General features: G+C 43.9%; 1 protein-coding gene across 1 annotated transcript in view; it reads right to left on the reverse strand.

The window, feature by feature from the left end:
* Positions 1 to 1,886: 1,886 nt before the first annotated feature.
* LOC126281269 (beta-1,3-galactosyltransferase 4-like) overlaps positions 1,887 to 26,493 on the reverse strand; it is a 257,169-nt gene continuing 232,562 nt past the window's right edge. Inside the window, exon 4 of the mRNA XM_049980092.1 lies at positions 1,887 to 7,521. Within this exon, the coding sequence (XP_049836049.1) occupies positions 7,009 to 7,521 (513 nt within the window). The 3' untranslated portion in view covers positions 1,887 to 7,008. The remainder of the gene's footprint in view (positions 7,522 to 26,493) is intronic.

Consider the following 26,493-nt stretch of genomic DNA (forward strand, 5'->3'; position numbering starts at 1 on the left):
GTCGAATTTCGACCACAGGAAATACTAGTTGAAATAAATACCCTCTGTACAAAAGTGTATCACTCTGTGTGGAAGGTCTGCAGCGTTCTCTCTGTTGACTACATTTAAAAACATCTTCCTAACTGTTTGTCTATGTGCGTTTATTATTGTCAAGGCAAACTGTGCACAGAAATATGAGAAATTCTGCACAAATGGACCACAAGAAAACTGTAGGAAGCAGTTCTTCCAAATGTCGTCACCAACTATGTATAAAGGTCGATAATCAACTAAAATTGTGCGTCTTTATATTTTGCAGTAGAGACAACAGAACAATGCAGAACCTCACGCATCAGAAACATCACGAATAATGGCATAGTGTACAAGGAATCATTTCCCAAAAAGTAACGTGCAAGATATAAATAAAAGAAATTCGTGACTGGTATGAAGTTATTTGTAAAGAAACCCATAGGAAGGTTATGTTTAAATGTCCCATTGTTAACTAGGTGATACGAGATGCATATCAATCTCGAGTTGAACACGAATGTAGAATGAAATTCATGTGTTCTTATCAAAGCAAGTACATTCCTGAAATCGCCTTAGGGAAACTATGAAACATTAATTCTGAGTGGTCGAAAGAGGATTTGTACTCAGATCCTCTAGAGCATGAATACAGTGTGTGGGGTGATGAGGTTGCTGCAACGCTTCAGAGAAAAGAAAATCAGTTTCATTACAGTTAGTCTAAGCAAACATCAGACTGCAGTGTACGCAGACGTCATTTAATACAGCTTGTACCTTAATGAAGGATATCAATACAGAGACGTGGCTATCAGAAACTACTTCTATTAAAGATAACCTGCTATGGATTATTGGTAATGAGGGTGTGTATGACTAACATCTTGTATAATTAAGGGGAAGAAGGATGTTTGTAATTATACTTCATGACTGCACTAACTTTGTCTAGATCTTGTTGGCTAATATTTATGCATATACTGGAAATGAAGCTGCAACGAGAACTATCGTCTCTTATTAACATCTTTCAACTCCCAAAATGGTTCAAATGGCTCTGAGCACTATGGGACTTAACTTCTGAGGTCATCAGTCCCCTAGAGCTTAGAACTACTTAACCCTAACTAACCTAAGGACATCACACACATCCATGCCCGAAGCAGGATTCGAATCTGCGACGGTAACGATCACGCGGTTCCAGACTGTAGCGCCTCGAACCGCTCGGCCACACGGGCCGGCTTTCAACTCCTGCATCTAGCTAATGAACGTACTGTAGAAGTGGCTCCAAAGATATTCACCAAAATATATTTGAATTTTTTGAAATTTCCAATTTATTATACTAGTTTGTGTTTGCTTTACATTTGTTAAATTTCTTACCTTACTTCGTGTAAGTAGATTGTTAAATACATCTGAACAGTAAAATAGCACCACGTTTTAAGCTCTAGTCAAGGCTCTACAAGAAATTATATTTGGCCTTACTTTCTGGTTTTGTGGAACGCTAAGGCGGACTATAATAGGATTTTGTTATTAGACACACATACCATTAAGCAGAAAATACTTTGTGAACCGTGTGAGAGGATTTCGAGATAGTTAAAGACGTTCAGTTACGTATTTAGCGCTATAATCTTATAGACTACTTCTTCAGAATGACTATTGTTTTTACTTTAGTTGCATTACTCCAAAAGGTAATTCCATAGAACGACTTTAAACGAAATTACGGAAAAGAAACTGTATTCTCTGTTAGGCTACATAATCCTTACCTTGTACGGTTTGTTCAATGGCATCACATCAGCTATTAAGCTGAAGTCAATCTTTGTCATGAACAATATCAGCAAAAGTGTTTGATTAAGTTTTATACATATGAGGAATTGTTAAGTCCAAAAATAATAAAAGAAATCAGACTCACTTTGTTTGTTACTTTATTTAAATTCTTACATAATATTTGTAGAAAATTACATTTTAATCACAGCCATTATTATGCGTAGAAACAAATTTGTTTCCTGATAAGAACAAAATTTACGGCAAAAAACACCGCCGATGTCGATAAGAGAGCTATATCGTCACACTGGGTGACTGCATGTAAAATTCAACATAAAAAGTCACATGCTTAAGATACGACTCATTTAATGCCTAACAATTTCTCTGCTTTAGCCTTCATCGTAGTCGTTACTGTCGTTCTAAAGAGCAGAACAGAATCAGAGATAGTATTGTTCGCTCTGAAGCTAACTTGCTTGAGACTTTATACTTTGTGAGCAAATCTTTCGTACATTTGGCTCTCGCGAAATCGGTCGTAATTACTTATCAAGTCTCACGATATTTACATCGAGAACCATTCTATCTTCATGAGGTAGTGTCAACGGTCAAAAGACACGGCCAGTGATAGAAGAACCTGTATTTTTTTTCTTACACTCTTTGACGCTGGCTTAGCCGCACCTCTGTCAAAGAAATAATAAAAGTGAACACCGTTTGTGTACTGTTCTGGCAATCTCGTTGGACAACCACCATAGCCCTCTAGATGTTTCAGGCTGTGGTTTGTCTTCAACTCAAGTGATACTATTTCGTGAATGAGAAGAAGATAGTTTCTTAAAATGGACAGCAACTCAATCGCTGGCTTCTTGCGCTTAGACAAATAATTATCGGAATTTCTACACAACATTGTTAGTGTCCTCGTAATATCAAAGCCAAATACAGCTATGAAACATTTATTAAAGATTTTGTTCAAGCCACTTCAAGCAGGAGGCCAGAACTGTATAATTTAATTACATCCACAAATTTCTTACTAGTCTGCAGCTCTCAATTTTAACATTTGGTTTTGTGCAGAAGCAAACATCTCCGAGTCTTTACGGAGCAATGCTCACAGGCGGAGGGCAGACATCTCCACAGGTTTCCGTTGATGAGTCGAATGATGTATTGGCGGACGATGTGATCAGCTCTCGTTGAGACAACTTCGACCATCAACTGTACCACATGTGCATAACTTCACTTGTGGGAGCACAACCCTAAGAAAGTTTGGATTCTCCAGTTCTCATAGGTACAATGCAGGCTTCTGCACAAGATTCCATTGTTGCATAAAGCGGTGTATTATCAGGTGAAAGGGGGGGGGTTAGCTCTCCCTGTTTCAGTGTAGTCCCAGAACCGTGACACATTTCGCTACCTTCGACTCTTGGAGGGAAATGTTCTGAAAGCCACAGTCGACCAGATCTCACATGTACTGAGACCAATTCCATTGTTGCATCAGTTATTGTATTGGTGGATCAAGTGGTTAACTTTCTAATTGGCATTTTAGTTCATCAACTATGTATACATTTCACTGTCTTCTGCTCGTGGAAAGCGGCTGACAAGTTCTCATACACACAGGACGGATATCTGGAGAAGTCCACTTTCCTACATCAAGTGGTGTACTGGCGGAATAAAATGTTAGATCTCTCCCTGCCAACGCCGCCCAGCAACCAATCCACATTTCAATGCCTTCCATTCATGGTAAGCGGCTGTCTGACAGTTTGGACTGACAGAGCACTGCTGAATCATGTGATACATTGGAGGACGCTGTAGTCACCACCAGATGTATCGGGGCAGACAAACAGCTGCACCACGTTTCTGTGTCCTTGATTGGTGAAAAGTTTGGATTGAGCGGCTTTCGTTGGTGCAGCAAAGATCTCTTTGCTACAGCAAGTGGTGTATAAGTGGATGAATTGGATATCTGTCGCTGATCTGACAACCAAGTCACGTTTCATTGCCGTTGACTCACGAAAAACCGGCTCCGAAAGTCTCAATCGACTGGTTCTCTTAGACACAGGGCAGACATGTGAACAAAATTTCTTTTCTGCATGTAGTGGTATATTGATATATCGAGACTGTTAACGCTCGCTGTGTTAATTTAGTCCAAGTACCATGCCACGATTCACTGGCTTTGACTGACGGAAAGTCTGGAACGTGCAATTCTCATAGCTACTGGGCAGACCTTTGGACAAGTTTCTATTGGTGTTTGAAGTGGTTAGGCCTCGCTCTGTCAGTACAGTATAACAAACACGTCACAAACGAAAACCTTTGACATGTGTCAGCCGACAATCTAAAAATCTGGAACCGCCTGTCCCATACATGCAGGGCACACTTACGGAAAATCTTTTTTTGCGTCCAGTGGTGTGTTGGTGGTTAAAGTAGTTGGAACTCGCTGTGTCAGTGCTGTCCCACAATCGTGACACATCATTAACTGATTTGTTGTCCTGTCGTCCTCAGTAACATGCATGTGGCAGAAATGTTGTTGATTATTACTTTAGTCGTCGTCCAATCACATCTGAAAGAAAACAAACTTTTTCTCGCCATACGCGAGTCAACTTTGTTATTTGCAAGGCATCTTCAATGACCTAGGATGTATACACATTTATATTTAAACTATTTTGCTTTACATTTTGAACATCATATATTGAAGTTATAAAAAGTTTCTGTTCACGTGTGAAATGGTGATAGTATAAATCACTACTTACAAATTTCGTAGATACTGGACACTATGTCCTCTTTTCTCTCTTTTACAGTTACGCTACTTCTGCTTCTTGCCGTATGAAATTTAATTTTCGCTGCACTAGGAAATGAGAATTTGTTTTCGTGATGTTAAATTTTGGGTGGTTTTCCCAACTGTTGAATCTTATTACCAACTATTGAATACTTCCTTGTGTTACCTGTCATCTGTCCTCATTTTGGATGGTGTTGTCAGCTGTTGGATGTTATTACCAACTGATGAAAGAGTCCGAAATGAATTTTCACTCTGTGGCGGAGTGTGCGATGACATGAAGCTTCTTGGTAGATTAAAACTGTGCCAGACCTTAGACTTGCGCTTATAAATGCTCTACAAAGTCAGCCATCCAAGCACGCCTCACGACCTGCCGCTAAATCGTTTCTCCTGAACAACAACTCCTGTTACATGAACGAGTTTATATTTAAAAATTTGTTGCCCGTAAAAAAACCTGTTTTGTGGTGTAGTTGCATGAGTACACGTTTATCACTGATCATGTAGATACATCTCGTAAAGTGGCTCGTTCCACATCATTTTTTCGGTAAAAGAAACGTTCAGATGTTCTAAAGAACATGTAATCAACCAAGTAACTAAATAACACTTTTACTTTCGCCAGTACCTCATCTCCTACCTTCCGAACTTCACAGAAATTCTTTTGCAAAAGTTGTGGGACTAACACTCCTGGAAGAAAGGATGTGCGCTTGTGATATCAGTGATCTATCCCACACACACACGTGTCACAAACACACATTCAACAGTTGATAATGATGGTCAACTTTGGCACCATCATCCAAAAATAACATTAAGTGAACACAGTTTCATTTCCTACTGCTAAGAAAGCGAAATTTCGTGTGTCAAAAATCAGAAGAAGAACAGCTGTAAAACAGGAAAAAAACATATGTTGACCAACATCTACGAAATTTATAAGTAGCTGTTTATACTATCGCTACACCATCGGTAAGTAGAAATTGCCTAAACTTTCCATAACTTCAATATATAATGTTCAAACTGTAAACCAAAATAGTTTAAACATAAATGCGTATAACTCCACGCCAATGAACATGCCCTACAAATAACAAAGGTGAAACGATATTCTAAAAAAAAATTGTTACTAGACGGATCTAAGCCATGCCCTATTTACTGCCTTTGACTCATGGAAAGTCTGGATCGACCAACTCTCCTAGGTAACGGGCAGACCTCTGGACAATTTTTTTCTGCGTTATGTGGTGTATTGGTGGTTGAAATGGTTAAGTCTCGTTTTGTAAACGCAGTCCGACAACCAAGTCGTATCTCCTTACTTCCACTTGTGGAAAGTCTATCTCAACCAATTCTCACAATAAAGCACATAGCTCTGAGCAAGTTACCATTGCTGCAGCAAGTGGTTTTTTACCAGATGAAATGGTTAGGCCTTGCTGTGTCAGTGCACTCCAATAACTATGCCATGTTTGAAAACCGTTGACCTATGTTAAGAGATCTGAAAACCCGCATCACATAGTCTCCTGCACACAGGTCACACCTCTGACCAAATTTCGTTTCCTACATCAAGTGGTGTGTCAGTAGTTAGGTGTCATTTTGTTGTAACTGCCAAGCAATCATGCCATATTTCTCTGGCTTTGACTCAAGGGAAGTCTCGATCGGCCAATTCTCATCGGTACAGTGCAAACTGCTGTAAGTTTTTCTTTTCTGCATCGAATGGTGTGCTCGTAGTTGACAGGATTAAATCTGGCTGTATCACTGTAGTCCAACAACCAGGTCACCAGCTCTCGTAATACAGGGCATGCCTCTGGAGATGTTTCGATTGTTGCAACATGTGGTCTGTTGACGCTTTGCTGAGTCATTACACTCCATCAGCTGTGCTACATTTGACTGCCTTTATTCATTGAAAGTCTGAATCGATCAATTCTGGTAGGTAGAAGGCAGTCCTCTGGTGGTGTATTGGTGTCTGAAGTGGTTCAGTCTCACTGTATCAGTGCAGTCCAGCAGCTATGCTACTTATCACTAACTCCCACTTGTGGTAAGTCTGGATCAACCAGTTCACATAATACAGGGTGTGCTTCAGGACAATTTTCAATTGCTGCAACAAGAGGTCTGTTGGTCGTTGATGTGGTTAGCTCTACATGTATCAATTCAGTCCAGGAACCATGCCCCAATTCACTGTCTTTGACTGGAGGAGTGTCTGGACCGACCAGCTGTCGTAGTTACAGGTCAGACCTCTGGTGGTATATTGGTAGTTGAAGTGGTTACGTTTTGCTGTGTCAGCTCAGTCCAACAACTGTGGCACAGACCATGAAAAGTCTGGATCGACCAGTTTTCATATATGCCAAAGATCTGTAGGTGTCTGGATCGACCAACTGTCGTAGGCACAGGGCATGTGTATGGAAATGTTTGAAGTCTCACTGTATCAGTTCAGCCCCCAAACCATGCCAAACGCTGTGGAGAGTCTGAATCGACCAGTTCTCATACAGGGTGAAGATAAGAGGACACGGTTCGACGGAGTGCCAGGACGGTGATCGTCACCAGCCGTACTCGGCCTGACAGGCGTCCAGCCCATAGCGGTGCCAGAAGGTGCCCTGCTGGGGACTCGTCATCTGGCGCCAGAAGTAGAGCATGCGCTCGGGGCCGACCTTGTGCATGGTGAGGTAGCGGCGCACATGGCACAGGAGGCGCTCGGCCAGCAGCGGGCGGTCCACGGCGATGGTGGGCACGTGGTATTGGGCCAATCCGGCGGCGCGCGCGGCCACGCCCGTCACGAAGACGTCTTCGAGAGGCAGCAGCGGCGTCCGGAGGGCGGCGCGCAGCAGCGGAGCGAGCGCCCAGCCGGCGACGGCGTAGCTGGGGCCCGTCAGGTAGTCGGGCAGAGCCGCGTCGGGGTGCAGCCAGCGCGGCAGGTACCACTGCGGGTGCGGCAGCCGCCAGCGGTGCGGCCGGCCGTGGAACACGTTGCCCACCAGCCCCCAGCCGCGCGACGCCGCCTCCGACAGCAGCCGCAGCACGCCGTGCACGTTCACCAGCACGTCGTCATCCACCTGGCGGCACACCACAGCCCTCCTGAAATGGGCCCCGTCTGGCGGATGCACCCCTGATCAACCCATTTGTGCAAAGCAGGGAAAACAGCTTTTCACCAACTGCATACAGGGTAAAGTTAAAATCTTCTGGGTTGTTAGGCTGCGTTGTATTTCCTTCTAAAATAATCTACAGGGTGTTTCAAAAATGACCGGTATATTTGAAACGGCAATAAAAACTAAACGAGCAGCGATAGAAATACACCGTTTGTTGCAATATGCTTGGGACAACAGTACATTTTCAGGCGGACAAACTTTCGAAATTACAGTAGTTACAATTTTCAACAACAGATGGCGCTGCAAGTGATGTGAAAGATATAGAAGACAACGCAGTCTGTGGGTGCGCCATTCTGTACATCGTCTTTCTGCTGTAAGCGTGTGCTGTTCACAACGTGCAAGTGTGCTGTGGACAACATGGTTTATTCCTTAGAACAGAGGATTTTTCTGGTATTGGAATTCCACCGCCTAAAACACAGTGTTGTTGCAACAAGACGACATTTTCAACGGAGGTTTAATGTAACCAAAGGACCGAAAAGCGATACAATAAAGGATCTGTTTGAAAAATTTCAACGGACTGGGAATGTGATGGATGAACGTGCTGGAAAGGTAGGGCGACCGCGTACGGCAACCACAGAGGGCAACGCGTAGCTAGTGCAGCAGGTGATCCAACAGCGGCCTCGGGTTTCCGTTCGCCGTGTTGCAGATGCGGTCCAAATGACGCCAACGTCCACGTATCGTCTCATGCGCCAGAGTTTACACCTCTATCCATACAAAATTCAAACGCGGCAACCCTCAGCGCCGCTACCATTGCTGCACGAGAGACATTCGCTAATGATATAGTGCACAGGATTGATGACGGCGATATGCATGTGGGCAGCATTTGGTTTACTGATGAAGCTTATTTTGACCTGGACGGCTTCGTCAATAAACAGAACTGGCGCATATGGGGAACCGAAAAGCCCCATTTTGCAGTCCCATCGTCCCTGCATCCTCAAAAGTACTGGTCTGGGCCGCCATTTCTTCCAAAGGAATCATTGGCCCATTTTTCAGATCCGAAACGATTACTGCATCACGCTATCTGGACATTCTTCGTGAATTTGTGGCGGTACAGACTGCCTTAGACGACACTGCGAACACCTCGTGGTTTATGCAAGACGGTGCCCGGCCACATCGCACGGCCGACGTCTTTAATTTCCTGAATGAATATTTCGATGATCGTGTGATTGATTTGGGCTATCCGGAACATACAGGAGGCGGCGTGGATTTGCCTCCCTATTCGCCAGACATGAACCCCTGTGACTTCTTTCTGTGGGGACACTTGAAAGACCAGGTGTACCGCCAGAATCCAGAAACAATTGAACAGCTGAAGCAGTACATCTCATCTGCATGTGAAGCCATTGCGCCAGACACGTTGTCAAAGGTTTCGGGTAATTTCATTCAGAGACTACGCCATATTATTGCTACGCATGGTGCATATGTGGAAAATATCGTAATATAGAGTTTCCCAGACCGTAGCGCCATCTGTTGTTGACAATTGTAACTACTGTAATTTCGAAAGTTTGTCTGCCTGAAAATGTACTGTTGTCCCAAGCATATTGCAACAAACAGTGTATTTCTATCGCTGCTCGTTTAGTTTGTATTGCCGTTTCAAATATACCGCTCATTTTTGAAACACCCTGTACATCTACATTTATACTCCGCAAGCCACCCAACGGTGTGTGGCGGAGGGCACTTCACGTGCCACTGTCATTACCTCCCTTTCCTGTTCCAGTCGCGTATGATTCGCGGGAAGAACGACTGTCTGCAAGCCTCCGTGCGCGCTCGAATCTCTCTAATTTTACATTCGTGATCTCCTCGGGAGGTATAAGTATGGGGAAGCAATATATTCGATACCTCATCCAGAAAAGCACCCTCTCGAAGCCTGGACAGCAAGCTACACCGCGATGCAGAGCGCCTCTCTTGCAGAGTCTGCCACTTGAGTTTCCTAAACATCTCCGTAACGCTACCACGCTTACCAAATAATCCTGTGACGAAACGTGCCGCTTTGCTTTGGATCTTCTCTATCTCCTCCGTCAAATTGTCCTGGCTGCGTGCAGACAAACGCAGAGATTTCCATACACTCTGTCTCATCTACTGCCTACTGTTCATCATATCTCTCCTCGTCCCTAACGCTCATGTCGGAACAACATGACAAACACACGTTCCCATTATAATAAAATCCTCTCCTCACCTTCTCCAAGTCCTTTACAGTAGCGGGAACCCGACTCTGGAATAACCTCCCTCGTTATGTTAGAGAACTTAAAAACATGTCCGGCTTCAAAAAACAGTTAATGACGTATCTACTTAAGCAACAGTAATGCCTCCCTCTGTACATGAATGCACTTCACCTCATTACTTCCCTCTTTCCCCCTCCTTAAATATCCCTTACCCAAAACTCGCTACACTAGTAAACCATCTACTTTACACACCAATATATTAATGTACATCTGCACAAACCTTCATTACTATTGCCAATTTTTCTCATGTTTGTCATTATTATTTGACTTTTTTTTTACTGTTAGTATTATCGTTTTTATCATAATCTGTATGTATAGCACCTGTTGTAAAAATAGTGCCAGCATTTACTTTATTAGGTCTTAGTCACTACTCTTTATTCATATTGTCACTAGAGTAATCTAATTTATTCATTTAAACTATTGTCATGATGTAACTCCGATGTGTGAAATGCTGCATGTGTGAAACACTGTTCCGATGTAAGAGTGGGCCTGATGACCCTAATGTGATCAGGTTAAATAAATAAATAAATAAAATAAAAAATAAATAAAACCTGGCCTGGTACGAATCCCACACTGATGAGCAATACTCAACTATAGGTCGAACGAGTGTTTTGTAAGTCACCTCCTTTGTTGATGGACTACATTTTCTAAGGACTCTCCCAATGAATCTCAACCTGGCACCCGCCTTACCAACAATTAATTTTATATAATCATTCCACTTCAAATCGTTCCGTACGTATACTCCGAGATATTTTACAGAAGTAACTGCTACCAGTGTTTGTTCCGCTGTCATACAATCGTACGATAAAGGGTCATTCTTTCTATCTATTCGCAATGCATTACATTTGTCTATGTTAAGGGTCAGTTGCCACTCGGTGCACCAAGTGCCTATCAGCTGCAGATCTTCCTGTATTTCGCTGCAATTTTCTAATGCTGCAACTTCTCTGTATACTACAGCGTCATCCGCGAAAAGCCGCATGGAACTTCCGACACTATCTACTAGCTCATTTATATAAATTTTGAAAGCAATTGTCCTGTAACACTCCCCTGTGGCACGCCAGAGGTTACTTTAAAGTCTGTAGACGTCTCTCCATTGAGAACAACAGGCTGTGTTCTGTTTGCTAAAAACTCTTCAATCCAGGCACACAGGTGGTCTGATATTCCGTAGGCTCTTACTTTGCTTATCAAGCGACAGTGCGGAACTGTACCGAACGCCTTCCGGAAGTCAAGGAAAATGGCATCTACCTGGGAGCCTGTATCTAATATTTTCTGGGTCTCATGAACAAATAAAGCGAGTTGGGTCTCACACGAACGCTGTTTCCGGAATCCATCTTGATTCCTACAGAGTAGATTCTGGGTTTCCAGAAACGACATGATACGCGAGCAAAAAACATGTTCTAAAATTCTACAGGTGGTGGTGGTGGTGGTGGTGGTGGTGGTGGTGGTTAGTGTTTAACGTCCCGTCGACAACGGGGTCATTAGAGACGGAGCGCAAGGCTCGGGTTAGGGAAGGATCGGGAAGGAAATCGGCCGTGCCCTTTCAAAGGAACCATCCCGGCATTTCCCTGAAACGATTTAGGGAAATCACGGAAAACCTAAATCAGGATGGCTGGAGACGGGATTGAACCGTCGTCCTTCCGAATGCGAGTCCAGTGTAAAATTCTAGAACAGATCGACGTCAGAGATATAGGTTTATAGTTTTGCGCATCTGCTCGACGACCCTTCTTGAAGACTGGAACTACCTGTGCTCATTTCCAATCATTTGGAACCTTCCGTTCCTCTAGAGACTTGCGGAACACGGCTGTTAGAAGGGGGGCAAGTTCTTTCTTGTACGCTGTGTAGAATCGAAATGGCATCCCCTCAGGTCCAGTGGACTTTCTTCTGTTGAGTGATTCCAGTTGCTTTTGTATTCCTTGGAAACTTATTTCGATGTCAGCCATTTTTTGGTTTGTGCGGGGATTTAGAGAAGCAACTGCAGTGCGGTCTAAATCTGTGAAACAGGTTTGTATAAAGGTGTTTAGCATTTCAGCTTTACGCGACGTTTTGACCCCTCTGCTGGGATCTCCACCAATGGTAGCCACAAAAATTTTATCCAATACTCCCACTTCTCCAGTACGAACGCGGGAAAACTCCCCTTTGTAAAAGAATGCGACACTGATCTCTGGCTGTGTTCTAGCTATTGTGGACACCGAAACATCCTAAAGATGAACCGAGCAGAGGGGTCGAAACATCGATTATTTTAAAAGATAATATGATGCGGTCGAACAACCCAGAAAATTTTAACTTTAGTGACAACGGCCACGAAAGCCTGCAGACTTACATGTATATATGGTGTCCCAGGTAGAATGAGTGCGTCAGTCATTTGTTTGTTTTGCTACTGCGAGTTCACACCAACACCTTAAGGTGGAGAATTGTTTATTTACTTAGCTGGTACTGGTCTGTTATTGTGAAAAGACGTCTGTACTCTTCACCAACGGCAGTGTATGTTATTTTGAGTCTTTTTTAGGAACAGTAGAGTTGTGAAAAGTCTGCTGCCTCTCCAGTGCACATTAACTTTACACTGTCAACTTTACACTGTAACTTCAAAATTATGAAGCGACAGTGTAAATCTAACGTGTGGTGGGCAGCAAATATATTAGACAGGTGTATGCAGTATTTCTACAACTCTACCGTCCCTCAAAAGATGCAAAATAAGCTACACTGTGGAAAGACGTCTCTGCTCTTCACCACCAGCAGCTATGTAAACAAACAGTTCTCCATCTGAAGGTGACGGCGTGAATAATCGAAACTTATACTAGCGAAACAAGTAAGTGACTGACGGAGAACCTATTATTTGTATCTGTCTCACGAACGAAATATTCAACCTTCCACGTGTGAGGTTTAAAAAGGTTTATTTGAATCAAACCATGACCGGTGTGGGTTTTCTTACAAATCCATCTTCAGGTGGTTGATACGGACTTCGTAGTTTTCCTACTGGGCTCTCGTTTTGTGTTTGTTATTAATTTGCTGCAGTCGGATAGAAAGTTTTTTAATTCGCTATTTCGCGAAATTTGCGAATAATTTAATTCTTTTGATGTCTATTAAAAGATTTATGAAAGTGTTTTAAAGTTATTAAATCGTGAAACGTGTTGAAGACTTACGTGCTGTATGAGTGTGTGGCGAAACCGCTCCGGTTTTTTTTTATTTTTATTTTAAAATCAGTGCATTTGTGGACGTCCACTCTTTTAGTGCTTTTCAGTTCACTAGCAAATACTTCACTTTCTCTGTTTAAAGGCTGCACACACGATAAACATTCGAAATTCAGGGTCTAGCTCTACAGTAAAAACAATATTTTCAAAGATGTTGCAGTGGTAAAGATGTTAGGCAACCAATGTTGTCAGGGTATATGGGCGTATAAAATATATCTTTGCTGGAGCGACGGAATTAATTTAAAAATCGAGAAGATAAAGTAGAATTGTTTATCATTATTGGTAGTGTGCTGAATGGTTAGGATTACACGTAAAACACCAAACAAATTTATCTTATACCAATTATATGCTGTAGGCAGTGTTTGGCGATGAACGTGGGTAGAAGTTTTCCGCATGTGATGTTCGCCACACACGTGTTTGTGGAACACTAATGAGCAGAAAGTCGCTGTGTGATGGTAGCAAGACTACTCTGCTCCATTTCAATAATGTCACCATGTCTTCCTATTACTGCACAGGTTGTTGAGCTTTACGTTCAGAAGAAAAATGCCAACTTTCAAGAATACATGTTTCACTCAATGTGCTGAAAACTCCGTTGAACACTCTACGGTCAGGATTTCTACATGTCAGGAAGCGCTGACTGCATTTTATCGACAGCAGCAGCAACAATATCACATACTCATATCTGAATATTCTTCATTAGTGTGGATGTGTGGCATTTTATGTAGTGCCTGCACAAACACAGTTTATCGATGCTTGTCTCCGATACACACTCATTCCGTCGCACTGCTTCACTTGCAACGCATCACGGATAAATGCGCCTACTACGGGCTAGTTGAATGGCACAAAGACATCCTGAGCAAAGAGGCTGAAAGCAACGGGGTAGATGGGCTGGGATAGAACGTCAAAGAGATTGGGTGGGTAAGACATGTTCGTGCACGCCACTAGCCCACAAATAAATGTACATCAATCGTGTTCTATCTTGGAAACATTTCGGAACAGGGCATATGTCCATATGAAGATTTTTTTTTAAATGAGCGTTTCTGTCACAATGTTAAATATTGACCACTCCTCGTAGGGCAACCTGCATAATAGAATGTATAGAGTGGAGAGAGCAAATTAAAGGTCCAAATTTTGAGTCAAAGCGGATGAATTAAAAACATGAAAGTAAAATAATTCACAACAATAATACATTTATGAATTTTACCCCGCGTAAAGAATATTATATGAGGTTTCAGGATCTCAGCCGGATTATGTCGACTTCTTGCCACGATATCGCAGCTGGGCTGACAACCTTTCAGTCATCTTCAGGAGTGTGTTTTGCACTGGATACTGCTAGTTCATGTGGCTAACTTTATACGAAAGACAGACTGATGTCACTTGGACTCAACGAGTCGGATTTACTTGTAAGCTTCGATGTCGTCTCACTCTTCACTTGTGTCCCTCTCATGGATTCCTTGTCACTCATCAGAAATGTTCAGAGTCGATGTAACAGTGCTACGAGGGTCACTCCAAAAGAAATGCACAATATTTTTGTAAAAATACAGTTTTCATTCTGAATGTGTGAAAGTTTTACAATGTGTAGATACATCCTTCCCGCTTGTTTTCAAACTTAGTTCAACCTGTTCCCGTGAGTGGTGCCGTTACAGCATGTCTTCAAGATGACTGCTACACTTGACGTTAGACAGAAGCAACGTGCCGTCATAGAATTCCTGTGCTGTGAAAACGAGACAGTGGGAAACACCCACAAGAGGTTGAAAAAGATGTATGGAGATGCTGCGTTCGATCGCAGTACAGTTAGTCGGTGGGCAAGCAGGTTATGTGATGACAGCGGACACGGCAATATTGAGGATTGTTCTCGCAGCGGCAGGCCTCGTACTGCACACACTCCAGACATTGTGCACAGAGTTAACGAATTGGTGATTGCTGACAGATGCATCACAGTGAACGAATTGTCACTCTACGTTGGAACAGGGAAAGGAAGTGTTTGCAGAATACTAAAAGTGTTGACGCTAAAAAAGGTTTGTGCTAGGTGGGTTCACAGGATGTTGACAGTGGCTCACAAAGAAACAAGAAAAACGGTATGCAGCGAACTTTTGGAACAGTATGAGAATGGTGGAGATGAATTCCTTTGAAGAACTGTGACAGGTGATGAAACATGGCTCCATCATTTTTCACCAGAGAAGAAGAGGCAATCAATGGAGTGACATCATGCAAATTCACCCAAGAAAAAAAATTCAAAACCACACCTTCTGCTGGAAAAGTTATGGCTACGGTGTTTCTCGATTCCGAAGGACTCTTGCTTGTGGACATCATGCCAAGTGGAACCAACATAAATTTTGATGCATATGTGACGACACTGAAGAAACTTCAAGCTCGACTGAGTCGTGTTCGACCACATCGGCAAAATCAGGATGTAGGACATGTCAGTCAAAAACCATGGAAGTGATCTTAAAACTCGGATGGACAACACTGTAACACCAGCCTTACAGTACTGACCTAGCTCCATGTGACTATTATCTCTTTGGGAAACTGAAAGACTCTCTTCGTGGACCAAGGTTTGAAGATGATGACTCCCTTGTGCACGCTGACAAACAGTGGCTCCAACAGGATGGTCCAGAATTTTACCGTGCGGGTATACAGGCGCTGGTTCCAAGATAGCGTAAGGCAGTTGAGAGGGATGGAAATTATGTGGAGAAATGAAAATATTGTTCCTAAAGGATGTATTTACACACTGTAAAACTTTCAAACATGTAGAATAAAAGGTGGATTTAAAAAAAATAGTGTGCTTTTCTTTTGGAGTGACCCTCGTATTTCATAATGCCCTTTCTTCAATCTACGTTTTATTCAACGATGAACATTTTAAGCAAATTGACGGTGTTGGCATGGGTGGTCCTCTCTCCTCTGGCAGCAAACTTTTTTGATGAAAGACTTTGAGTAAAGGACACTTGATGCGGCAGACCTCAGAAGTTAAGTCCCATAGTGCTCAGAGCCATACCCTTCCCTCCCCCCCCCCCCCCTCCACCCCATATGATTCGTGAGTGATTCCACTAAATTCCACCCGTTGAAAAATTATTATCAGTATTTAGATTAGGTTTAGAATAGATTCTTCCTTCAGAATGGCCTGTTGTCCACTTTGTTCCTACTAACCGGTATTATTTTCCGTCGGTAACGATAGCCTTACACATTGTAAAATTTAATTAGACATACGCAATCACGGTCAAAAATGGTTCAAATGGCTCTGAGCACTATGGGACTCAACATCTTAGGTCATAAGTCCCCTAGAACTTAGAACTACTTAAACTTAACCAACCTAAGGACATCACACACACCCATGCCCGAGGCAGGATTCGAACCTGCGACCGTAGCAGCCCCGCGGTTCCGGACTGCAGCGCCAGAACCGCACGGCCACCGCGGCCGGTGCAATCACGGTCATTTATATAGTAATCCAATAGGCCGATTAGGAAGGGGGAGATTACAAGAGCTTCGAAAGTTTGTGCATCGGGCACCTGTTGTGTCTGATGGAGACAGCCTTGCAAAGGAGCTAGAATACTTATAATTTTTGTTCAAAGATAATGGATATTCTCCACTTTAGATCCGCACAGTTTTAAGAAGGAGAAACGTAACCACTGGCAGGGTCCTGAGCGTTTGTCCCGTACGTCGGCAGTGTTTCGTAGAAATCAGAAAAGATCTCAAGTTAACATTACTTTTACATGATCTTCCGTTCCCACTTCTCGGTCGCCAAAGAATGATATGGGATTGTGGAGGGCTACTTTCTAAAGAATACCTTGCCAGTGTGGCAAAGCCTAAATGGTCACATAACTCACACAGTGCGTGAAAGACGCGTTCAACATGATTGCCACACTCGCCTTTCGCAGCCCACTAAGTCCGCCATAGCGGAGCATTGTATCTCCACATGACATACCATGGATTATTCTGTCACGGAAGCCTTGGTCTGGACGAGATCCTTTTGGGATTCGGTATTACGGAATCAGTCGAAAAACGAGTGGCAGAAGATCTCAATAATCGCGATGGCAGGTTTCAGCTGGACGAGGCGTGGGACCCGGTGATTTCTTTTGCTTCTTCAGAAAGAAAACATTTTTTGGCCAATAACTCGTCTAACGACAGCTGATTTTGTTAATTTCGACATCTACATTCTAACTTTGAGTGTGTGTGTGTGTGTGTGTGTGTGTGTGTGTGTGTGTGTTCCGACAAAGAGCGCACATATGGCGTCACTATTACGCATGCACCTGCGAGTCACAGATGGAGTGGTATTAGAAAGGGCACGAAACTCGCCAGAGTTTGCTAATGTAGCAGCTGCCTCAGGGCATGCGTCTCCGCGCCATTTTTTGGTATAAAGCTAACTATGTGAACCAGCAATTTCCTCACATCAGCACCAACTGACTAGCAGTCTCTTGCACTAATTTGTTCCTACTGTTTGGTTTTTGCATAGACTGGTGGAGGCCACCTCCGTATTGGTTGGTTGATTTATGTGAGGGGACCAAACAGCGAGATCATTGGTCCCATCGGATTAGGGAAGGAAGTCGATCATGTCCTTCTAAAGGAACCTCCTGGTATTTGCATGAAGCGGTTTAGGGAAATCGCAGAAAACCTAAATCAGGATGGCCGGTCGCGGGTTTGAACCGTCGTCCTCCCTAATGCGAGTCCAATATGTAAACCACTGCATCACCTCGATCGGTCACTTCCCTATGCTCTGTGATCTTAGCTGTTCATCGTCGAGGCGTCCTAGCGAGCACGCACGCCTGTGGGCACTCACGCGCGCTTGTGCGTGTGTTCATCATCGTCTCCTTGATTCCTTGTCGATGCCTCCGTCTTGCTCCCGAACCGCCGTCGCTGCCGCCGCCGCCTTCCCAGATCTGTCTCTTTCCTAGTCTTTGTCTCCTTCGCCGTCACCCTCGCCGCCACCGTAGCCTCGTTGTCGCCTCCATCGAATCGTCTTCGTCTCCATCGCCGCCACTCCTTATTTTCCGTCATCATATCATGTCGGACATTGTAGATGGCATCATACATAATCTCAGTGATGCCCCGTCTCTGATACGTATCAACTTTATACCCGGCTCGTCAAACCACTACGGACATGCCAACCATGTCCAACATTTACACCACCTCCTCCCCTGCCCCACTATCATTATGTGGAGTGCTTCCGTCAATCTACCACCAAACGTCCACCCCCTTCCCTGCTGTTTCTTCCCCATCCACAGTCACATCAGCTGCCGACCCTCTCCTCCCTGCAACACCTACCCTACCTTCTACTTTTTCATTTCCTTATTCTCCACTCCCAACCTTTCCCCTACTCACCACTGCTCCTATAACACCTGCACCAGTTACATCTTGGCGCGCCACCATCACTACACAAGACGCCACAATACCATCCAGCAGCAGCTGCACTGTCTCTGCCCCGCTGGTAAGACCTGCACAGTGCCATACTCCACCCTCTCTTATTCTTCAACCACCATCCCATCCCATAATCATTAAAAAAAACTCCAGAAGCGACCAAACACAGACACCACAGCCAGCACTACCACCAAAAAATCTCAAACCAACCCAGACCATAATGAACACATGGACACTGCTCCCTCCCCTGCACTCTCTCCTCAGTGAAACCACACCTCCCTCCTTTTCTGTCCTAACCCTCAATTCCTCAATGTCAAGCCCCTGACCCTCGAAATCAGGAGGTATGTTCCCCACATTCTCGCCATCCAAATCATTCCCAACAAAGATCTGGTCCCCTATTCCATCAACTAATATCCCAACATCCACACTGACCTTCTCCTCAAACTCTACCCATGTTACCTTTACACACACACACACACACACACACACACTGCACCTGCACCACCACCACCACCACCACCACCACCACCACCACCACCACCACCACCCATTCAAAGAACCCCAGCCTCCCTGCCACCCCACTTCCTCACCGACATGATCATGAAGCTTGGTTCTGAGACTATGACAGAGGAGGTTGTCGCAGAACTCTATTCCAATCCTTCTGTCTGCCCAACCTTCAACATACGAGTACTCACAGAGCATACTCTCCCCACCAACCACTTCCTCACAGAGGAAGCCCTCAGCTACAACCACTGACACAAAACCGAACGCTCCAAATCTCTCCCCTCTCCCTCGCCTCCAATCCTACAGATGCCAAAAATGACTCCTCTATAACGACCACCTAACTACTGATTGTAAGAATTTTCTCACCTACCTCCACTGTAAGCAATCCAACTTCCTTGAACAATATCCAAACTTAGGTCCCCCCCCCCCTCCCCATCTGCAACACTTGCAATGGAACTCACCCTACTTACTCCACAAAGTGCAAGGCCAAACCCACACCTGTCAAGCATTAATTAACTGGGCCTGTCCATCCTATTGACAATCCCATCCAGCCCAACACCCCTCCATCCACCCCTACTGCTGAGTACATCATCTGTCTCCTCACTGTTGTCCTCCAGAATATCCACCTCTTCCAAACAAGATGGCATCAGTTGACATCACAGCAGCTGAGAAGAGTGCTCCACCTACCATCTTCGAAGGATGCCATCGGTATAACAGGTCTTATTGTATTTTATCCTTATAAGCGTTTTGTCATTTTATTGTCAATCTAGTAAGGTTTCTATTACTTTCTTAATTAATTTACAGGTCTGATGATGGTCATTTAATGTGAGCGAAACCGGTCACATATGTTCTTGTAGCATACGTGGTGCGATCAAGACTGAATTTTAAAAAGAAAAGTTTTTTAACGATAAATAGCCTTTGTCGCTGGATGTACTGGGTGGCCTGATAGACGGCGAAGAGCTCTGCTGCACATGAAGAGCAGTGTTACGGAAGCCGACACCGAAAATGGTCGGTGCCAATGACGAAAGCACACCCGACGCCACGGTCAATCGCAGAGCAACCAGTGTAAACGAAAGTGCTATCGCTAAGTTGCGTGCGAAGGTCGAGAAACTTACAACGATAGATCAAATACTGAGTAGTTTCTTTAGGAAGCGAATGAATTTCAAGCTGAATAAGGGACACCGCTCGAATTCAAGGTCGTGAAGGATTGACAACCATGGGGAACATGGCAGGTAGCGTGTAGTTAAGCTGCCAGAGCAGTAGCCGAAAGTGAACTCTGGGAGGTAACAGAGAAGAAGGGCGTGTCCCCATACTGGCGGTTAAGGGAGTCATCGAGAAAGGAGGCATGGGATGGGTGGCCGGGCATGGCAGACTTACATGTGTATCCACTGAGGAGGACATCAAGCCCATATGACAGTGGTAGTTGGGAGGTTTCTGTATAGAGACTCTCACCCGAGCTAGTGTAGAGGCGCCAGTGGCCGAACGGATACTACAATGGCGAATTGTATTAAGACGATGTAAGAGGGGCGAACATGCAGATGAAAGAACGAGATACACAGAGTCTAGTTCCGAATGGACAAGGGATTGGTGCAAACGGGCTAGGGTGGACCGATCCTCTCCCCAGGAAATGCTACTGGATACATAGGACACTGAAGAACTGGGTACAGTGTGCGGCTGGGTAAGGTGTGTGGGAGGGCACAGAAAACTGTCTAACAAGCAAGAGCCCCAGGAATTTCATAGCTTCAGCTAACTGATAAGCAGCAGGCCCAAGATGTAAAGAGAGTGGAAGAAACCCATTGCACGCCAGAAATTCATACAAATGGTTATGTCAGTGGAAAATCGAAAGCCATTGTCGATGCTCCACGAGTAACGACGGTCTAGACATCACTGAAGACGTCGTTCGAAGAGAGAAGTTCGCGGAGAACTGCAACAGATCGCGCAGTCGTCGACGAAAAGGGAGCTGGAGATGGCCGGTGGGAGATAGGCTGTAATAGGGTTAGTGGCGATAGCAAAGAGGACGGCAGGATGAAGGTGTCCAAAAAGGCTGAACGCGCACACACCTTGTAAATTCTGTCTTTTAAAAATTCCTGCACGAAATCGGGCAGGCAGCCTCAGAAGCCCACGTGTATAGACTATGGAGGACACCAATCCCCGAGCAAGTGTTATGGGCTTTCTCTAAATCAAAAATCGCAATCAAAGTCCGGTATTTACGCAGTAAACCGTTCATGAAAAGGGTTGACAAAGCGACGATATGGTTAACTGCAGAACAGAGCGCTCGATATCCACATTGTGCCGTGGTTAGTAGGTCGTGAGGCTTGAGCTACCATGCCAACTGCCCAGGATTCACATATTCCATCACCTTGCAAACACAACTGGTGGAGAAATGGGGTGGTAGCTGGAAGGAAAGTGAGTGCTCTCACCAGGCTTATGTATGAGTATGACAGAGCCTTCCTGCCAGCGTGTGGGAAAAAGGTCACCTCGTTAAATGTGATTGCACATATGAAGGAGAAAGTGCTTTCCCTCTAGAGAAAGGCGCTGCAATATCTGAAAGTGAGCATTATCCGACTCGGGGGGGGGGAGAGATCGGGATGAAGTGGGAGCATGGTCTAGCTCCCTCATAGTAAAGGCGGTACTGTACCATTCCATTCACGATTCTGGGAGGAAACGGGTATGTCCCAAGCCGCCTCCACTCGTTTCGCAAGAAGGAAGGTGGAGTGATAGTGGATGGAGTTCAAATTTCCGCATAATAGTGGTCAAAGGTGTTGTAGATAGTAATAGGGTCCACAATGCCATCATTTTCTATGGTCAGGCCGGAAATTGGGGAACGGCCCTTGATACCAGACAGCCAACGGATGATGCCCCATATGGCAGAAGAGCGAATGAATCCGTTAAAAGAAGGAGTAAATGAAATCTACCTAGCTTTTTTGCTATCATAATGAGTGCAACGACACTACACATGCAACTGTTCATAACGCATACAGTTCGTCATCATAGGATGATGGTTAAAACTGCGGAGAGTCTCTGCGCGCGAATTGCTTCGTGGCATTCCTCAGTTCACCAAGGGATTGGGACACCGCGCAGTAAAGATGAAGTGCGAGTTATGGAACGGTAAGGTAACGTCCGTAAGGTACTCTACATGGTCACTACAACTGGGGAAATATTGTTTGTCGAAGGTCGCCAGGGAGGAGTAAAGTCTCTAGTCACCATTAGAAAGCTGCCAATTGGGTTTACACATAGGTAGGGCAGAACTGGACGCCACAAGTCTGCGTAGCCATGTCCTTTGTGGAGCGAGGTGTAGCAAGAACGGTAGTGTAATTGCTGGATGGTAAACTGCAGGGCTTTTGTCCAGCCAACAACGTGTGAGCGACAAAGTAAGATACTTTTACATTCACCTGGATCTCCTGGACGCCGCGTTCATCGAGGTACATGTGTCATTCTCGGGATGAGGCTGCTTGGTCGCCAAGGGAGTTGATACAGCGGGATGAGGAAGGCGAGCAATCGCCTTCGTAAGGATTCCTACCACAAATAATACATTTAGCCATGCTTTGACCGGACATGAGAGTGTGGTTGTAACACTGACACTGGTAGCAACGCATCGTGTTTGGGATATGCAGTCAGATCATGACGACTTCATAGCCAGCTTTGATCTTTCATGGTGTCACTACTCGATCTTACGTGAGAAAAATATTGCGTGTAGGCACTAACAATTCGTCTCCAGAAGCAAAGTCTCATTATGAAAGCGAGAGCAGGGTTTCACAGGGCCTGCAATTGCATCAATACTGTTCTGAATAATAAACGGATTAACCATATCTAAGGACTCACCTCCTTCAGTACGTGATACCACGAGGAACTGAGAACAGAGGTGCAGTTGGTAGGTTTGGGGGGGGGGAGGGGAGAGGAGAGAGAGAGAGAGAGAGAGAGAGAGAGAGAGAGAGAGAGAGAGAGAGAGAGAGAGAGAGAGAGAGTGTATGTGGTCAGAGGGAGGATGATATGGCCAGAAATAGAGACTGGAGAGAGGGGAAGGAGGTGATGTGTTCAACATGTGTGATGAATGCATAAGTTGACGACCTGTGGGTGAAGATGGGGGGAGAGGTCTAGTTAAGTTCTAAATTAGAATTAACAAACTCCCTGGCCTCCCGATTTTCTAACTGTCCCCAACGCGAAACTGAGGTGGAAATTACATATATGTATCATCATCTCTTCTATACAGGAGTTATTTTGCGCCAGGTTAATTTCAATGCAACACCTGTCATACAGGACTTTTTGGTGCTGATAAAGATCGTGGGGACCATTAGAGTGCCTCCTCCGTATGAAGAAGACGCTAGGAGTGTAGGGATACCTTCCTGAGAGGTGGCTAAGGTCAGTCAAGTAATGGCAACCTAATAGACGTGAGAGTTCCCTCAGAACTCGCTCTTAAGAGATACAGCTTATTCTAGGAATGGCAGTTTAGGGGATAACTGCTGCGTTTTTAATGGGAGCGAGATTTTAAGCAGGACCTAGAACGCCTCTCAGCCCCACTTTTATCGGTGTCCTGCAGAAGTCCACACATACCGACAGCGTAGTCACTGTCCGTCACAGAGGACCTCTTTCTAGGCGCCATGTGGACATAAGTGACTCTAAAACTTGATGCACTTACAGGAATAGTGAGAGCCTTTGAAAATCGAGCGTCCTGTTTACTGTTTGCGAAACGTTATAGCGCAATCGGATGGGAACTGCTGCTGCCCTCTGCATAGCACGGCGAAACGCTATGGCCTACAGGTTAGGTAACTTGCCAACGTGCTCCAATATTGTTGCTGATTGCTAGCATCTCTCTCTCTCCAGCTCGTCTCAACCCTACAGTTGCTTGCTTGATGTAATTTACTAACTTTTATTTTTTACTGATTGTTGATCACATGTGAAATCTCATACTGAATACTGGTGTACTCTATGCTCCGATTTTAGTGCTTAATATTCATCTTCTTGATCTGATCTTAAATCTTAAATGCAGAAAATTTTTAAATAAATTAGTCAAATTCGGGCTCCTTCTACTGTTAAGACTGCGGTACGGATCTTCCTATTCACCGAAATCTCCTTGTGAAGCTTTGATTAACCGTTGGTGAAACTGACAGCTTGATTCACGTCTCAAAGTAGGTACCACCACAAAGTGACACAAGCAGAAAGGAATACAAACGTCTCGATACAAAAAGCAAAATAGTAAGAAGGAATGGATAAATACAGGTCGTATGACTGAAGAGATGCATGACGAACATATAAAAAAAAACTTTGAAGGAAAGAGAAGCATCTTAATGAAGATTAATTATTTACTGTCTCTTTTTTCGGATGCAAATATTTTATTCATTTCTACATAGACAATGAAACTTTTAGCTTTGATTGTTGCACTTAAATGTTTAAATGACTCCTAAAGTGCGTGGAAATTGAAAAAGAAATCATTTTTCTCTAATTAGCATTTTTTAGGAAACGAATTAATTTGCCTATTTTCTGTCTTCGTACTGCGCTACAGTTTATGCTTGCTGCTACTTTCTGCGTGAAAATCAATTGTGATTTAGTTGTATGGGTGTGTTTGTGATGAACATACGGATGTCCATGTCACATTCAGTATATTTCGGATTTCCTGAAGTCCGTGAAACATCAGTTTATTTTATGCGTCCGAGTAGTTTGACAACTGCATGTCACATTACCACTCCTTTGTTGATGTGCCCTGTTACTGTGTACACGTCTTATATACAAAGTTAACTTACTGAGATCTTAAACCTTTACACTGTATGAGATTATCTCCAGGTTTAAGTAGTAGAGGGAAATAAAAGCTTCCACATTTTGCAGCTATTGTTATCTTTTTTTCCGTCTCCAGTCCTTTTGAGTGCCCGTTTATCACGATCACTCAACATATGCTTTCGTCCGTGTTGCGACTTAGCGGATGATATATGTAACTGCAAGTTTTCTCGTCGTATTCCAGAAATAAAATCTTCTCGGGTGTTCAGCCAAATGGTGGTTTCGTCTTCTCGCAATGTTTTATCTTCAGGCTGGTCACCCAAGACGATTTTATCGTACGCGGATGATGTTCTCCCACTTTCTCTGAATCAGGTATAAATCTTAATTTCGGTGCCTCTCGAAATACCAAACACTTGGGCTTCTAGTATATGAGTACCAACAGTTTGCTCAGATCCGAATTCACTTGTCTCCAGCATGATGCACTCAACTAAACAGAACACTGCTCTGACCAGCACTTGCAACGTATCGAAGGCATTGCACAGGTGGTCAAACACAGTAGGGCAACCTGCAGGTTTGCCTAGTATCTGAATTATGTCCAAGTACGCCTAGAACCTACACTCTCCTTATTTCAGCACTAAACCTCTCTGGAATGCGTAACAACTCCCTTGCAACGTCTGCGACTGGAGTGTGTTGAGCATCTCATGAAAGTTCTTACTCATACTAAATAAACACGTAACGAAACAAGCCGCTCTTCGCAGTATCTTCTCTTACCTGTCCTATTAGTTCAACCTGGTAAGGGTCGCTAGCTGACGAGCAGCATTCAAGAGCCGATCGAACGAACTTTTTTTGTTTTAATCCACTCCATTAGTCTATGAAAGTTCCAATAGAATGTGAACATACCACGTGGACTTGCAGCTGAGGAAGGCATGGCAGAATGGGAGAGCTACGAAGTGAGTGAAGATGAAGCTGATGACTTAGAACTGATGATAATTCCACCAAATGCAGTGAAATAGCGGATGAAAAAGACAACGAGGTAACTGCTCTGAAGATGTAGCAGGTACTTTAGAAGTTATAAACAGCAAGAATAAAGCTAATGTTACTGATTTTTCTTCAGAAGCTAAGCATAGAAAAGCATTACGACATGGGGTGGAAAGTGGTCCATTATCCACAGTAAGAAAGATGGAAACTGACGTGGCTGGTACGAAAAAATGGCGGACGAAAATGGACGACATTCTTCTACTGCTACATGTTTGAGAATGAGAATGAAGTCCTGATAGTGAAATGGAGGGGCAAAAACCAATGTGTGTAACCAAAAATTACACTACTGCTATTCTTTTGAGTTGTGTTAAAAGATACTCATGGGCAAAGAAAAAGGAAGTATTTGTTACAATGAAACATCTCATTCGAGAATAAAATATGCCCATATGGGTGCCGTAGACCTGTTGAACAAGAAGATATCATTTTATAGGACGAGGATAAGATAAAAAGTGGTGGGGACCATTATTCACCCAGACGATTGATATGTGCGTAGTAAACACATAGTGTTCATACCAAATTTCTAACCCAAATGAGAAGCTCTCACTTTAGTATGTCCAAAGGACAATAGCGTAGGTGTACCTTTCAAAGAAAACAGGATTAACACCGCAATGCAGAGGCCCACAAGGAATCAAACTGTAGGGAGAATGGGTCAGTACATACGTACGACTAGATCCAGGAAAACGCTTTACTGTGTCAAGTGAAACACTGACGAGGTATGCATACTGCAAAAAACGACAAAAATGTGTTATAGATGAAATGTCGGTGTGTATGACAAGTGTTTTGTTCATTTCATACTGAATACACTCTCCACAACATTAAATACAATGTTTTTATTTGTTCACATGATTCTTATAGTTTCCTGCATTGGC

The sequence above is a fragment of the Schistocerca gregaria genome, chromosome 7 (genome assembly GCF_023897955.1).
Source record: "Schistocerca gregaria isolate iqSchGreg1 chromosome 7, iqSchGreg1.2, whole genome shotgun sequence".
NCBI classification, from domain to species: domain Eukaryota; kingdom Metazoa; phylum Arthropoda; class Insecta; order Orthoptera; family Acrididae; genus Schistocerca; species Schistocerca gregaria.